Source organism: Harpegnathos saltator, unplaced genomic scaffold (assembly GCF_003227715.2).
Source record: "Harpegnathos saltator strain DR-91 unplaced genomic scaffold, Hsal_v8.6 scaffold649, whole genome shotgun sequence".
Lineage (NCBI taxonomy): Eukaryota > Metazoa > Arthropoda > Insecta > Hymenoptera > Formicidae > Harpegnathos > Harpegnathos saltator.
The window spans coordinates 4,365-18,822 of record NW_020230481.1 but is presented as its reverse complement, the minus strand read 5'-3'; the positions used below and the strand labels follow the sequence as shown (position 1 = coordinate 18,822).

Below are 14,458 nucleotides of genomic sequence, written 5' to 3'. Positions count from 1 at the left end.
TTTTCTTCATTTCTTCAATTATAACTCAAAGTCTCCAAGACATTTGTGTCTACGCCACAATCACTACTTATTTGACACTCGTATATGCCATCCTTCTGCTCTCGTAATAAGTGACAACGCTGACGTATGAAGCAGTGGTTGTCTTTCTCCTCAAGTTGGAGCGCGTTCCGAAGTCAACAAAAAATCGGTGCACATACCTTTTAATTCACGAGTGTACACGGTAGTTTGCTTGTGTGCGCGCCGCTGCACGCACTGTAGCTGTGCTGTTTGGGTCCTGAAACTGGCATTACTGCCGTCGCGTGCACATTTTGCCGAACTTTGAGTTATATAGTCAAAGACGCAGAGTCTATATAAACTATGTCCATGGTGTTTTGCTTAATGTGAATCCTCCATAATACTGGCAGTAAGTATCGAAACGCAATCTGAATATACTGGTTTATATTATTTGAATGTAGTTGTGTAATTATGTGTTACAATATTTATTATGTGTTTGGTGTCTGTAGTTATATTTTGGGTAATTATTTAGAAGACAAGCCTCACCTTGGATTTCGCTCAAACTCACCTATCTTGTATATTTTGACGTGTAGAAGCCGAATCTGCAAATAAAAATCGTCGCATGGCTTTAGTTTGCGAGAAATAAATAGTTAAAAAGTGACACATGCGAGGTTAGGAAATCTGTCATGTCGGTAATACAGAGACTTATGGTCTGTTCTTTTCAGTCGAAAAATGTAAAATAGTACATGTTGGGGAGGGGCGAAGCCCTCTCCCCAAAGCATTTTCATATATTAAACATATGAATTTTTAGCTCATGTATCAGTGGTTATTATATAACAAAAATAACCACTGATACATGAACTAAAAATTCATATGTTTAATATATGAAAATGTCTCAAACATATGTATACATACACTACCAAACATATGTATACACACATACACACGCGGGGGTGTAAAGGGGGCCTTCGGCCCCCTCCCGTACCCTCCTCGTCCTCGTTGCGCGTGGAAAATTGCTAGCAAGATTTCTGTTTAATGATATATAATACACAAAAACAAACCAATATGATAAGAGTAACTAAATTATTAGTCACCCTCATTACGATTTTATGAATAAAATATATGACTATCTGAATAGAAAATGGCACAATATTTTAATGGACAATAATCAAGTAGCTAAGAAGAAAGTAATAAAATTATGATTTTGTGAAACATACAATAATAGTTCATAAATTTTACTTTTTTTATGAAACCTTGAGATTACAAAATCTCTTCAACTGAGGGAAAGATATATATTATGTCAATGAAGAACTGTTTCAACTAAATGTTGTTTGTTGAAATAAAAAAGTTACTACGTATAATTATATATAACTATTTTATATTATGTTCAGAAGTATAATATGTATAATATAAATTTTAGATTTAATATAATGTTAACAAGTTGTAAATTATCTCATATATGTGAAGTAATAGATGATGAACGGATACACAACAAAACAATTACAAAGGTTGGAAAAAAAGAAGAAAAAAGTGGCAGCATTTTTAGAAATTGCGAAACTCAATGACAGAGATAAAGAAATAAAATTGCAGTCTCAAGAAGAGGTTGATAAAAATTAAAAAAATTAAAAAACTTAAAATAAGATTTGAACCATTACTTATCATTGTAAGATTACCATTATAAAATTGTTTCAGACATCAATTGTTGATGATATATTAAGTAAACAGAATAATATTGATATGACTGGAGAAGATTCTAATAAACGATCCCGTGACATGGATACAGATGATATAAACAGGTTGGATTACATTAAGGAAATTACATTAAGGCTGCTAAAACCTGGCGAAACCATTCATACTGAACGCTACCGACAATAAATGATCGATTTGAATCAAGCGTGAAAGACGACCAGAATATCAAAAAAGGCAACACAAAGTGATTTTGCTTCATGATAATGCACCATCACACACAGCAAAATTGGTCAAGGAAACGATTGAGACGTTTAGTTGGAAAATACTTACGCATGTGGCTTACTCACCAGACTTGGCTCCATCTGATTTCTACTTATTTGCATCGATGGAACACACACTTGCTGAGCAATGCTTCACTTCTTACGAAAATGTATGAAAATGACTCGATGACTGGTTTGCCTCAAAACAGCTACAGTTTTTTTGGCGTGGCATCCACAAATTGTCAGACAAGTGGGAAAAATGTATAGCTAGCGATGGGCAATACTTCGAATAAAATATTTTTTATCATTTTCACAGAATAAACGTGTATTTTCTATACAAAAATTCCGGTTTCATATCTACATACCTGGTATATACGCAGGTATAATTTTTTTATAAATTCATGAAATAATTTGTATCTATAACAGTATCTATAATAAATTATAGTATACTATAAATATATGCAATTAAGATTTGCAATTTTTAATTTATTTTATTCTTATTTATTATTTGATATTGTACAATACATGTAAAATATAACAATGATAATATATTTTAATAATTGTAGCATTTGATATAACGGAATAACATTTTAACATCTAATGTCAATAATATGTCATTAACACGTTTTTGGACATAATCCTGCCATTGGTTAGAGTTATAGAAATATCTGTGTTGCAGAAGACATTGAGGAACTTCTAATAACAAACGTGAAAAAAAGAAGAGAATTATGGGATCATACATTGCCACTTGCGAACAGATCTCGTGATATAATAGCAACTCACTGGCAAGAAATTTCAAAAGAATTAAATGTTAAGTTTAATACAAATAGCTACGTATTATCTTTTAATTATTATTCATTTCTTTTGTCAAAATGTAATTTTAACTTAAGAAATTTAACTTTAGGAATTGTAACGCCTCTTTTCTTTGGTCACGCAGGGGAAATTCTCATGGATACCCCGCCCTTTTCGGGAGGGCGGGGATTATGCCGGACTCTTACCGGCTAAAACCACTGCGGGGTGCCTACTGCTCGGACCGAAGTGGGAGGAGTCAGGGGAACTACGCCTGTATTCCCACCCCGACACCTCGGCCCCAGGACTCTCATGGAGCCCCACGCCCAAGTACCGCGCCCCTCCCTTTGGGAGTCATGGCCGCGGTGCTCCGGCCGGTTACCCAACCGGGTTGGCCTACCGGTTTAATATAGGAGGGGCGGCCACCTGCCCCTCTCCTCACCCCATCTTCCCCCTACCCTACTGGGTATGTAAGGGGAAGGGCAGGAGAGTGAGGCCTGGCTCCAACCTAGCCTCACTCCCCTTCTCCCCTTCTTCTCCGACGTGCCCTGTGGACGAGAGTATTACCACCTCTCACCCACCTCCGCTGCCCTGTCGAAGGCGGGCCCGAGGCGGCCGAGGAGGAGGCTTCCGCCAAGCCGGTGGCCTCACCTCCTCCTCGGCCAGCGCCACCTCGGGCCTGCTTCCCCCCCTGGGGAGCGCCACCTCCTCCGTCACCCCCTGCGATGGGGTGGGTGGCTCTCCCACTCGACAACCTCCTTCCGGGACATGACGTCCCGACAGAAGGAGGCCGCTGTTCCCCATACCTCTTCGCTCCCGCACATTGCCTTGAGCAAGTGCGGGATCGAAAGGTCTTACCCCTGGCATCCCACTGCCCGGGCGAGGACACGGCGTTGTTCAGAACACGCCTGGCACTCAGCGTGTGCTGAACCACCAGGTGTGCTGAAGCACACCAGGATGTGCTCTACCGTGTCCTCTCGCATCGGGCAGTGGTGACACCCCGCGGTGGGCTCCCTTCTAATTCGGTGCAGGTACCGACCGGAGTAACTGTGCCCGGTCAGCACCTGCACCATATGGAAGGTTAGCCTGCGTCCCCGCCTGCCCGCCATTTTTGGCGAGCAAGGGCGGACGGCCTTGGCCGTTCGATGCCCGAATCCCCGGGGGTCGGCCAATATGGCAGACCACCGCTCCAGGACTCGGGCCTCGGCCTGGGATTTCAGGACCCTCAAGTCCCTGACCGTTAAACCCTCCCCCGCCGCGTGGAGCTCCTTCACCCTCCAGTAGAGGGTATACCGCTGTTCGGCGAGGAGCTTTACGGGGGGGGGAGAGCCGGCCAAGGCCATCGCCGCCCTGTACGATACGGTGCGGTACTCCCGAATCGCCTTCATGACCATCGAGCGCATTGCCTGGCGCAAAAGCGCCTTGCTGCGCTCGGAGGCCATTAGTCTGGGCGCCCATATGAGCGCCCCGTAGAGGGCGATCGAGAGCACCACCCCGACGTACAGGCGGCGAGCGTGCCATCCGGGGCTGCCCTGGGTCTTCATTAAGGCCGGCCAACGTCAGACCCGTCTTTCGGACCCGGGGGGCCAGGCCCTTGAAATGGGCTCTGAAATCCCACCGGCCGTCCAACGTCAGGCCCAGATACTTGATCGTGGGCCCGACGTGGACGCGGACTTCATCCACCCGGATCTGGGTCTTCGGCGGCGCCCCACGGTGGCCATCGTGAAAATAGATGGCCTCCGTTTTCCGGGGCGCTACCTTGAGTCCCAGATCCGTGATGGTGCCCACCACGGAGTGCAATGCAGCCTCTGCTCGGAGGTGGGTTTCGCCCCAGTTCCTTTCCCCGGCTACCACTAACGTGTCATCCACGTAGCAGATGACGTAGCAGCCAGGGGGAAAGGGAAAGCGCAGTACCCGGTCAAACGTGATGTCTCATAGCAGGGGGCCAAGGACCGACCCCTGCGGGACACCACGATCCATGGCGCGCCGACCTTGGACTTCACCTCTCCCCAAGTAGGCGAGGTCCTTGCCTCCGAAGTAGGCCGACAAGATGCGCCGGAGATAGGCGGGCGCCCACTGATATTCGAGCGCCCACCCAATCTCCGGCTAGGGCAGAGTGTTGAAGGCATTGGTGATGTCGAGCGATACCGCCAACAACAACCCGCCCTCCCTCTCCACGACTACCCGGGCCAGGTTCCGGAAACGCTGGATCGCATCCAGCGTGGATCTTCTGGGCCTGAACCCGTATTGGTGATCGTGGAGATTCAGCCCCTCCAAGGACAGATGCTGGACGAGGCGGTCGGCAATGATACGTTCCAACATCTTGCTCGCCTCGTCCAGCAGGCATATCGGCCTGAAGGTCGGCGTGCTACCAGGCACCTTGCTATCCTACGGGAAGAGGACCAGTTTGGCCCTCCTCCACTCTGGGGGGCATACCCCTTCTTGAGGCACCTATTCAGCATGTCCCGCGTGGCTGCGGACAGGTTCCTCTCGCCGAGGGCGAAAGCCCAGGCGCGACCAGGAATGCCGTCGGGGCCGAGCGCTTTGTCCCTGGCCCCAAGCCTCTTCCTGGCCATAGGAATTGTAACGCCTGATGCTGCTTGCAAAAAATGGCGATACCTTAAAGATTCATACAGGGTTCTCAAAAAGACTTCGAACGATAAAATATCTCGAAAACAATCAGTTTTTGGAAAAAATGTTTTAGGCAAAAGTTATAAGGTTTAAAATGATATATTTAATGATCTTATCGGTTTGACCTTGGCTAGCGTCAACAAGGTCAGGGCAAAGTCACCTTGAACTTTTCAAATAAAATGCCCTACTTTCTTTGACATATTCTTATAACGTATTTCAAGAGCTTTCCAAAACACTACAACAAAGTATTTTTTTGTTAAGTACATCCCGAGTTATGAAGCTTCAAAGTTACAGTACCGTCGGCATTAGCATTACCTAAGGTGTACCGCGTAGAGGTTGCACGATCGGATTTACACCTCTTGTGTGTGTGTGTGTGCGTGTACGTGCGTGTGCGTGCGTGTGTGTGTGTGTGCGCGTGCGCGCGCACGTTTGTGTGTGCGTGTGTGTGTGTGTGTGCGTCTGCGTGTTATGTAACAGAAACAAGGACCCCACGATTCGTCACTCCCATAGTATTTCATGACTCCAAACCCTTTCTGTTGTGTAAACTTTAATTCCTCTTTTAAGATGTGCAACATTTTTCAATTAATTAAATATTCAAATTGTCTTCCTTCTACCATTTAACAATGAGCTAAACGTTCATAGGGATAGCAGTATTTCAGTAATAATTTGGCCAGTGATTAATCACTGTAAATTTTTCAGTAATTCTTAATATTTTATTTTCTTAAGGGAACTCTTAAGAAAATCTACTTTAACGACCTAGGAGTAAACTACAAAGCTTATTAAGAATTTAGTTTACAAGGAGGTTACTTTGGCAAATTGATCTACTAACATCAAAGGCGATCATTAGTGAACATCGGACACCACGAGGACTTACAGCTAAAACTCGTGCATACTGGTGGTTTTCGAAAACGCTTCTTGCTCCGTGTATTCTACAAACTAATCGTATTCGCTTGCGTCTCGATCTTTATCTATTTTGTTCTTTTTTCGTTCTACAACTTCAAATTTCTATCTGAAAAATGTTGATCGAAAAAGAAAGGATTTTGCTGCTTATGTATCGAGGGTTTGGAGACCGTGTTAGATCATATCAGGAAGTAGCTGATCTCTTCAATGCTACACATCCTGATCGCAACCCTATTTCTAAGTCTACTGTTCAGTACACAGTGACATGTTTTTTGGAAACTGGAATAGTTCAAGACCGACCTCGTAGCGGAAGACCAAAATCCGCAAAAAATGATGATATGAGTTTGGATGTTTTGCTGTCATTTCAAGAAAATCCTCATACATCTGTGCCAAGAACAGCGCAAGCCCATGATATCAGTCAAGGTAGCATTCTTAACATTTTAGAAAAGCATAAATATCATCCTTACAAAATTGTTATCACTCAAGAACTTATGGAAGATGATTTTGATAGAAGAATTCAATTTTGTGAAGAAATGATGAATCGAATTGATGATAACTTTTTGAATTTTATTGTTTTTTCAGATGAAGCTATGTTCCCAAATAAACGGTTCTGTTAATCGTCACAATTGCAGATACTGGAGTGATGAAAATCCACATTGAATGAGTGATCTTCGCACACAGTATCCACAAAAATTGAATGTCTGGGCAGGAATTTGCAGTCGCGGTATTATTCGTCCATTTTTGACAGACGGTAATTTGAATGCGGAAAAGTATGAAAATTTATTACGAGATCATATTATAGCCGACATACGAAATAAATTTGACGCAGACATGCAACATGTTTGGTTCCAGCAAGATAGAGCACCGCCTCATTACGCAATAAGAAGTCGAGAATTTCTGAATCGTTCTTTTCTTGGTCGATGGATAGGTAGGAGGGGTGCTATTGAGTGACCTGCTAGATCACCTGATTTGTCTCCTCTAAATTTTTTTCTTTGGAGATATCTCAAAAACAAGGTTTATGCGACAAAACCACGTAATTTGGAAGACCTTAGCAATCGAATAATGCGGGAAGCATCTCTCATCATTTTAGAACAAATAAACGATGTGTTCAGTCATTTCTATGAACATTTAGCTCATTGTGAAATGGTAGAAGGAAGACAATTTGAACATTTAATTAATTGAAAAATGTTGCAGATCTTAAAAGATGAGATAAAGTCACTTTACACAACACAAAGGGTTTGGAGTCAAAATACTACGGGAGTGACGAACCGTGGGGTCCTTGTTTCTGTTACATAATACGCAGACGCACACACAAATACATGCACACATACACGCGTACACACACACACACACACACACACACACACATACACACACACACACGCACACGCGCACGCACAGGCACATGCACGCACACATACACACACACACACAAGAGGTGTAAATCCGATCGTGCAACCTCTACGCGGTACACCTTGGGTAATGCTAATGCCGACTGTAACTTTGAAGCTTCATAACTCGAGATGTACTTAACAAAAAAATACTTTGCTGTAGCATTTTGGAAAGCTCTTGAAATACGTTATAAGAATATGCCAAAAAGAGTAGGGCGTTCCGTTTGGAAAGTTCAAGATGACTTTGCCCTGACCTTGTTGCGCTAGCCAAGGTCAAACTGATAAGATCAGTAAATAGATCATTTTAAGCCTTACAACTTTTGTCTGAAACATTTTTTCCAAAAACTGATTGTTTTCGAGATATTTTATCGTTCGAAGACTTTTTGAGAACCCTGTATATGCGCATCCGTAATGATATATTAAGGAAAAGGAGTGGTTCAACCGCAAATAAACCTGTAAAATGGAAGTGGTATGAATATATGAGATTTCTACATGATATACAGGATTCTCATAAGTTAGTATATTCAAATATTATTTGAAATATGTTATTGGCATTATTTTAAAAATAATGTAAAATATGATTTACCGAAAGTTTTTTTGTTTTCTTATATTAATTTTTATTAATTACTTTCTTATGAGACGGAACGGTATATAATAAATTAGTAATATACATAATGAATTATTATATTTTTGTATATAAATTTTGTTTTATGTTTCAGTACTACTACTAACATTCCGAGTAAGAGCGACTGTGCATCAAGTAAAATATCAGAACTTGACGAAGTTTCCATGCAAAAGCGACAAAAGAGATCGAATAATAGCGACATGTTAGAGACGTCATCAAGTATTATGAGGGAACCAATAAAAATAGAAACATCATCGTTACAAACAGAAGAAATAGTACGTACAATACCTGAACATATACAATCAGAAGATAATAAAACTAATATAATTACCGTAATAGGAAATCTATTACGCGAATTTCCAAATAACGAAGGATTTTCTTATGCATTAAAATTATTACAATTAACTTTTGAAAAAAAAGAGACCAATTACGAAACAAAGTATGAAGGTTATAATGTGTTACTTTTACTGAGTAATTGGTAATATACAAAATTACTCTGCATTCTAAAACTGCGTTGTGTTGTATGTAAATATTTTATGTTTCTTAGTCATTCGTAATTTTAATGTTTTTTTCGTTTATACATAATATGATGAAGTATTATTATGTTCATATTTTAACAATTTAATGAGTTTGTTTTTATACCCAGACAGCACCGGACATCCAATGGATGTACGTTTCACGTCCAATTTATATCCGTATGACCGATTTGCGTCTGTGGACATAAATTGGACGTAACAAGGATTTCCTTATTGGACATCGGACCTGTAGGACATCCGATGTACGTCCATCGGACATCCTATGTCCGAAGTTGTGACAAACGTACATCCTATGGACGTCCTTTGTAAAAAATATGGACATATAACAGACGTCCAATGGACATCTGTGTGCTGTCTGGATATAGATTTGATAACAGATTTCTGTTTTTATATATAAATTTTTTTTTTATTTTTATATTTTTATTTTATTTTATATATAAGCTTTTATTTTTATATAAGTAGATCAAAAAAAGTAATAGTTCATTTCTTCAAAATAGTGATTACATTTAAAAATTAAATCATCTCATATATCTCCCAGAGTGGAGGAGGGCCAAACTGGTCCTCCTCCCGAAGGATAGCAAGGTGCCCGGTAGCGCGCCGATCTTCAGGCCGATATGCCTGCTGGACGAGGCGAGCAAGATGCTGGAACGTATCATTGCCGACCGCCTCGTCCGGCATCTATCCCTGGAGGGACAGAACCTTCACGATCACCAATACGGGTCTAAGCCCGGAAGATCCACGCTGGATGCGATGCCAGCGTCGCCGGGACCTGGCCAGAGTGCTCGTGGAGAGGGAGGGCGAGTTGTTGTTGGCGGTATCGCTCGACATCACCAATGCCTTCAACACACTGCCCTGGCCGAAGATTGGGAGATCACTTACTCGGGGAGAGGCGAGGTCCAAGGTCGGCGCGCCATGGCGTGGTGTCCCGCAGGGGTCGGTCTTCGGCCCCCTGCTATGGGAAATCACGTTTGACCGGGTACTGCGCTCTCCCCTTCCCCTGGCTGCCACGTCATCTGCTACGCGGCTGACATGTTAGTGGTAGCCGGAGGGAGGAACTGGGGGGAAGCCCACCTCCGAGCAGAGGCAGCATTGCACTACGTGGTGGTCACCATCATGGATATGGGATTCAATGTTGCGCCCCGGAAAACGGAGGCCGTCTATTTTCATGACGGCTGCCGTGGGGCACCGCCGAAGACCCAGATCCGGGTGGATGGAGTCCGCGTCCGCGTCGGGCCCACGATCAAGGCCTGACGTTGGACGGCCGGTAGGATTTCGGGGCTCATTTCAAGGGCCTGTGGGGTTCGAGTGGACTCCCGCTCGACTCGACCAGAATCAACCCCGCACAGCAAAGGTCAGCGGAATAGATGTACAAATTGCAGGGGCACGGCACCCGTACCCTGGTTGAAGTGTTCCCTCGCGGCGCTTGAGGACAGACCTCAAGGGCCCCCAGTGAACCGACTCGAAGGATAGTACAGAAAGAAAAAAACCTTTTATTTCTTACACTCGGCCCCTCGCACGGGGCGCACACGCTCGTGAACAAGAGACTGAAGACAGTGAAAAAGGAACGCACGCATGCTCGCCGGCGTACCACGCAGGCACGCGGAACGCATGTGATACTCACCAACGGCGGGAGCTCGCAGCGGTCGCGCCGAGGTTCCACGTGTTTGGAAAATGAAAGAGCGACGGAAACAAAAGAACACGCCAACAACGGCCACCGTGTAGCCACGCGGAACGCACGTGACGCACGCTCCGCTACGCGACCTCGCAGCGGTCGCGCTGAAGGCAACACGCACAACACGCGGCAGCACACGTGGAACCCACGGCCGAACACGTGATCGCGACAGACGCAAAAGCCGACGACTGGGCCGCGCGAGGGCGACCGCGAGATCGCAAGGGCCGCTTGCCCGAAGGCGCGCTCGAAATCACCGGAGCGGACGGCTCTTCGACACGAGAGGCGTCCGCGCGCAACCGCGACGCGTGACACTGGACGCGGCGCGCGGGGACCGAATTCGCGCTGCGAATGGAAGGCAAGGCACACTGCACTCAGACGCGATAGCTCACAACACCGACCGGCGGCTCGTTTCGACCGACGAGAAGCCCGCGAAGGCCCGTCACACGCACGCGCCTCTTGCCAGAGGAAAACGTCTCACCGGATTCAAAACTCTCGACCGCTCGGGGGACACGACACACTCGCACTGAAACACTCCCGCGGCACGAGCGACTGCTTCCGCTGCCTCCTCGGCGGCAGCGGGTCCGCGCTCCCTGCGGCAGATGGCGGGAGCCGCTCTTCCGCCACAACTACTCCCTCCTTAGTTCCTTGCGGGGGAGCAAGGAACGAAATTCGTCAGGGTCTGGACGGTCCTGGTTCAGGGGCGGCAGCCGCCGCGGGCTCTACCCGCTCGTCCGCCGCTTCCACGAATGCCGGTTTGAGGCTGTCGGCTGAAACCGTCTTCTCCACGCCGTTGATTTGAATGATGAAAGAAGTTCGTTTAGCCGCTTGATCACCTCATGCCGCCCTGTATAAGGTGGTTCCAACGGCTTCCTGATAAACTCAGTCTTTTGTATACGTGAGAGCAGTCAATGTTTTTGAGGCGGAAAGTCCTGGGTGAGATGTGATGTGAAGTCGGTACCGGCTTGATGTCTCTGATGAGGCTTCGAAATTTTGACAGAAAGACCTGTGGGCAAGCCGGTTGATTCTGCGTAACGAAGAACTCACCCGGAATCCTTAACGCCGTGCCGTACAGCATCTCTGCCGCAGAGGCTTGTAGGTCCTGCTTGAAACAGGTGCGAAGGCCCAGTATCACCGCTGGCAAAAGGTCCATCCAAGGCGTTTGAGGGTTGCACATCAGCGCTGCCTTGAGCGACCTATGAAATCGCTGGATTATACCGTTGGATTGCGGGTGATACGGTGCTGTCCGTATCCGCTTGGCCCCGATGAGCTGCGCCAGCGCCGTGAACAGTGCTGATTCGAACTGCGCTCCCTGGTCGGAGGTGATCGTTAATGGGGTCCCATAGTGGCAGATCCAATGCTCGAAGAAGGCTGCTGCTATAGTCCCTGCTTGCATATCCTGCAGCGGCACGGCGATCGGCCACCTGGAGAATCTGTCGATGGCTATCAGACAGTATTGCCGCCCTGCAACTAGCGGCAGCTTGACTATATCCACGTGGACGTGGTCAAAACGGTTGTCGGGTATGTTGAATCGACCGAGGGCTGAGTGGTTATGCCGGTGGACCTTTGCCCGTTGACAGGGTTGACACTCTCGGGCCCAGCGCGCGACGTCCTTCTTAATGCCCGGCCAAAAGAACCGCTGCGTGGCTTCTCTTACTGAAGCCCGACCGCTCGGGTGTGCGAGTCCGTGCACGACGTCAAAGGCTCGTCGCCGGAGCGAAACTGGCAGGTAGGGCCTCACCCGAATTCCGGCGATGCTGCAGTAGACGTCGTAGCCCTCGATAGTAAGGCGCTGTAGAGGCGTTGCAGCATTGTCTCGCAGATGCGGAAGCTCGTCGTCGTCATCCTGTGCATTAGCGATTGTAGCAGCGTCCAAGATGGTCGGCATGTCGATAGCGCAGGCTCTCGAAAGCGTATCCGCCACGACATTGTCCTGCCCTTTTACGTGCTCCAAAGTGAGCTGGAATTACAGGATGAAGTCCAGTTGCCGTTGCTGGCGCGGTGAAGCTTTGTCCGCTCGCTGGTGTGGCGCGAAGATGATGGGCCAGTGGTCGGTACGTACCCGGAACTGACGTCCTTCCAGGATCCTCTGAAAGTACTTAATGCTTGCGAAAATGGCCAACAGCTCGCGATCGTATGTGCTATAGCGTTGCTCTGCGTCGCTGAGTTTGCGTGAGAAGAATCCGATCGGTCGCCAAGAACCATCTTCGAACTGCTTCAGAGCGGCGCCGATGGCAGTGCTTGAGGCATCGGTGGTGAGCGCGAGTGGCGCTGAATGGTGGAGATACGCAGGCGCGATGGCTGAAGCGATGCTCTCTCGACACGCCTTGAAAGCCTTCCTGGTCTCGTCTGTTCACTGTACCTCGGAACGGTCTCTCTTCTTGGCCCCTTTGAGGAAGTTGTGTAGAGGCGCTTGTAGTTCAGCCGCCTTCGGAATGCAGCGACGATAAAAGTTTAGCATGCCGAGGAACCTTCGGAGATCGGCTACTGTCTTCGGCAGCGGAAAGTCTCGTATTGCTTGCACGTGCTGCGGGGGCGGCTGGTAGCCTTGTTGCGATACTAAGAAGCCTAGATAAGTCACCTGATTTCGCCCGAACACACATTTATCCAGGTTGATGGAGAGCTGAGCTTGGCTTAAAGCGGCAAACAATAGCTGGAGGTGCTCGATGTGCTGCTCGTGCGATTTGGAGAGCACCAGCAGATCGTTCAGGTAGCACCTCACGAATCGAAGATTGCGCAGCACCAAATCCATGTGTCGTTGGAATGTTTGAGAGGCGTTGCGGAGTCCTAGAGGCATGCCAACAAATTCAAACAAATCGAAAGGAGTCGTCACGGCTGTCTTGAGCACGTCCTCCTCCGCGACGGGCAACTGGTAGTACGCCCGTTCGAGATCGACGACGGAGAATACCGTGCATCCGTGGCAGTCCTGGAGGAGGTCTTCAATATTCGGTAGGGGATACCAATCAGGAACGGTGCTGGCATTAAGCCGGCGGTAATCGCCAGTGGCTCGCCATCCTCCTGTCTTCTTCTTGACCAGATGAATAGGACTGGCCCATTGACTCGAGGAAGGGCGTACAATGTTTTGGGCTCGCAGCGAGTCGAATTCTGCTTTAGCCGCTGCGAGCCTCTCCCCGGACAGTCTTCGAGGACGCTCGAAACATGGTGGCCCAGTAGTCAGAATATGATGGCGCACTCCTGTGCTGCTCGGGCCTGAAGAGGCACGATTGTCCTTAGCCCCGCTGGCGAAATCCGCCAAGACTCGAGTATAACATACGCCCAGCTGGCCTTCCGGAACGTTGGCCTCCTGCCTCACTGCTATGCTGTGTACACTGGCTCGGCACATGACGCCTTGTACCTGTAGAGAGGTGAGCGAGTCGAGGAGACGACGGCCAGCGACGTCCACCAGGAGTCCGAAATGTGCGAGAAAGTCGGCTCCTAGGATGGCAGTCTGCACGTCCGCCACAATGAAACGCCATTCGAAGTCCCTCCGGAGCGCCAGATTGAGAACCAGCGTGCGCATTCCGTACGTTGCTATAGGTGAGGCGTTGGCAGCGAGGAGCGTGAGCCTCTGCGTTGGAAGCTTGTCTCGCGTTTGCGACCTGGGCAGCAACGAGATGACGGACCGGAGTCTACTAAAAATTTTAAGCCGGTTCTGCGTTCAAAGACGTGCAGCCGGTTTTCTGGAATAAATGTTCCCGCGGCCGGCGACTGCACCGGCGCGGGCACGATTAGTTTCCCGGTGCCGCTGCAGAAGATGCCCCGGGGAACGCGCACGGCGTTAGGCACCTCCGCGCGTCCGCTTCCCAGCGTCGATGGTAGTGGCACCAGTTGTCTCGGATGTCCGCGGGCAACCTCGCGCGCGACCTGGCGCGCGGCTGCGAAGAGGAGCGACGACTCTCACCAGGAGGTTGGCGGCGCAGGAAAGAGAGTATGTCCCGCTGGGAGGCCTCCATCCGCAGTAGCGAAGCTCTGAT

At 47.7% G+C, this 14,458-nt stretch overlaps 3 protein-coding genes across 5 annotated transcripts; all 3 read left to right on the top strand.

Moving 5' to 3' along the window:
• The first annotated feature begins 215 nt into the window (after window positions 1-215).
• On the top strand, window positions 216-2,763 carry LOC112589890 (uncharacterized). 3 transcript variants are annotated; one of them, XM_025304774.1, is made up of 3 exons: window positions 216-403; window positions 1,462-1,596; window positions 1,687-2,201. In XM_025304774.1, the coding sequence occupies exons 2-3, from the start codon at window positions 1,468-1,470 to the stop codon at window positions 1,867-1,869; spliced, it is 312 nt and encodes a 103-aa protein (XP_025160559.1). In that variant the 5' UTR covers window positions 216-403; window positions 1,462-1,467; the 3' UTR covers window positions 1,870-2,201. The 3 variants fall into 3 exon arrangements, 2 of the variants coding, with proteins under 2 accessions (XP_025160559.1, XP_025160558.1); XM_025304773.1 differs by having other exon boundaries at window positions 217-403; window positions 1,435-1,596; window positions 1,687-2,200; XR_003113839.1 differs by lacking the exon at window positions 216-403 and adding an exon at window positions 2,623-2,763 and having other exon boundaries at window positions 1,437-1,596; window positions 1,687-2,113.
• Window positions 2,764-5,965: 3,202 nt separating this feature from the next.
• LOC112589889 (uncharacterized) lies at window positions 5,966-7,413 on the top strand. The gene is made up of 2 exons (XM_025304772.1): window positions 5,966-6,686; window positions 6,846-7,413. The coding sequence occupies exons 1-2, from the start codon at window positions 6,380-6,382 to the stop codon at window positions 6,878-6,880; spliced, it is 342 nt and encodes a 113-aa protein (XP_025160557.1). The 5' UTR covers window positions 5,966-6,379; the 3' UTR covers window positions 6,881-7,413.
• Window positions 7,414-8,023: 610 nt separating this feature from the next.
• LOC112589888 (uncharacterized) lies at window positions 8,024-8,812 on the top strand. The gene is made up of 2 exons (XM_025304771.1): window positions 8,024-8,168; window positions 8,374-8,812. Exons 1-2 carry the CDS (start codon window positions 8,053-8,055, stop codon window positions 8,759-8,761), a joined length of 504 nt encoding a protein of 167 aa, XP_025160556.1. The 5' UTR covers window positions 8,024-8,052; the 3' UTR covers window positions 8,762-8,812.
• Window positions 8,813-14,458: the final 5,646 nt, after the last annotated feature.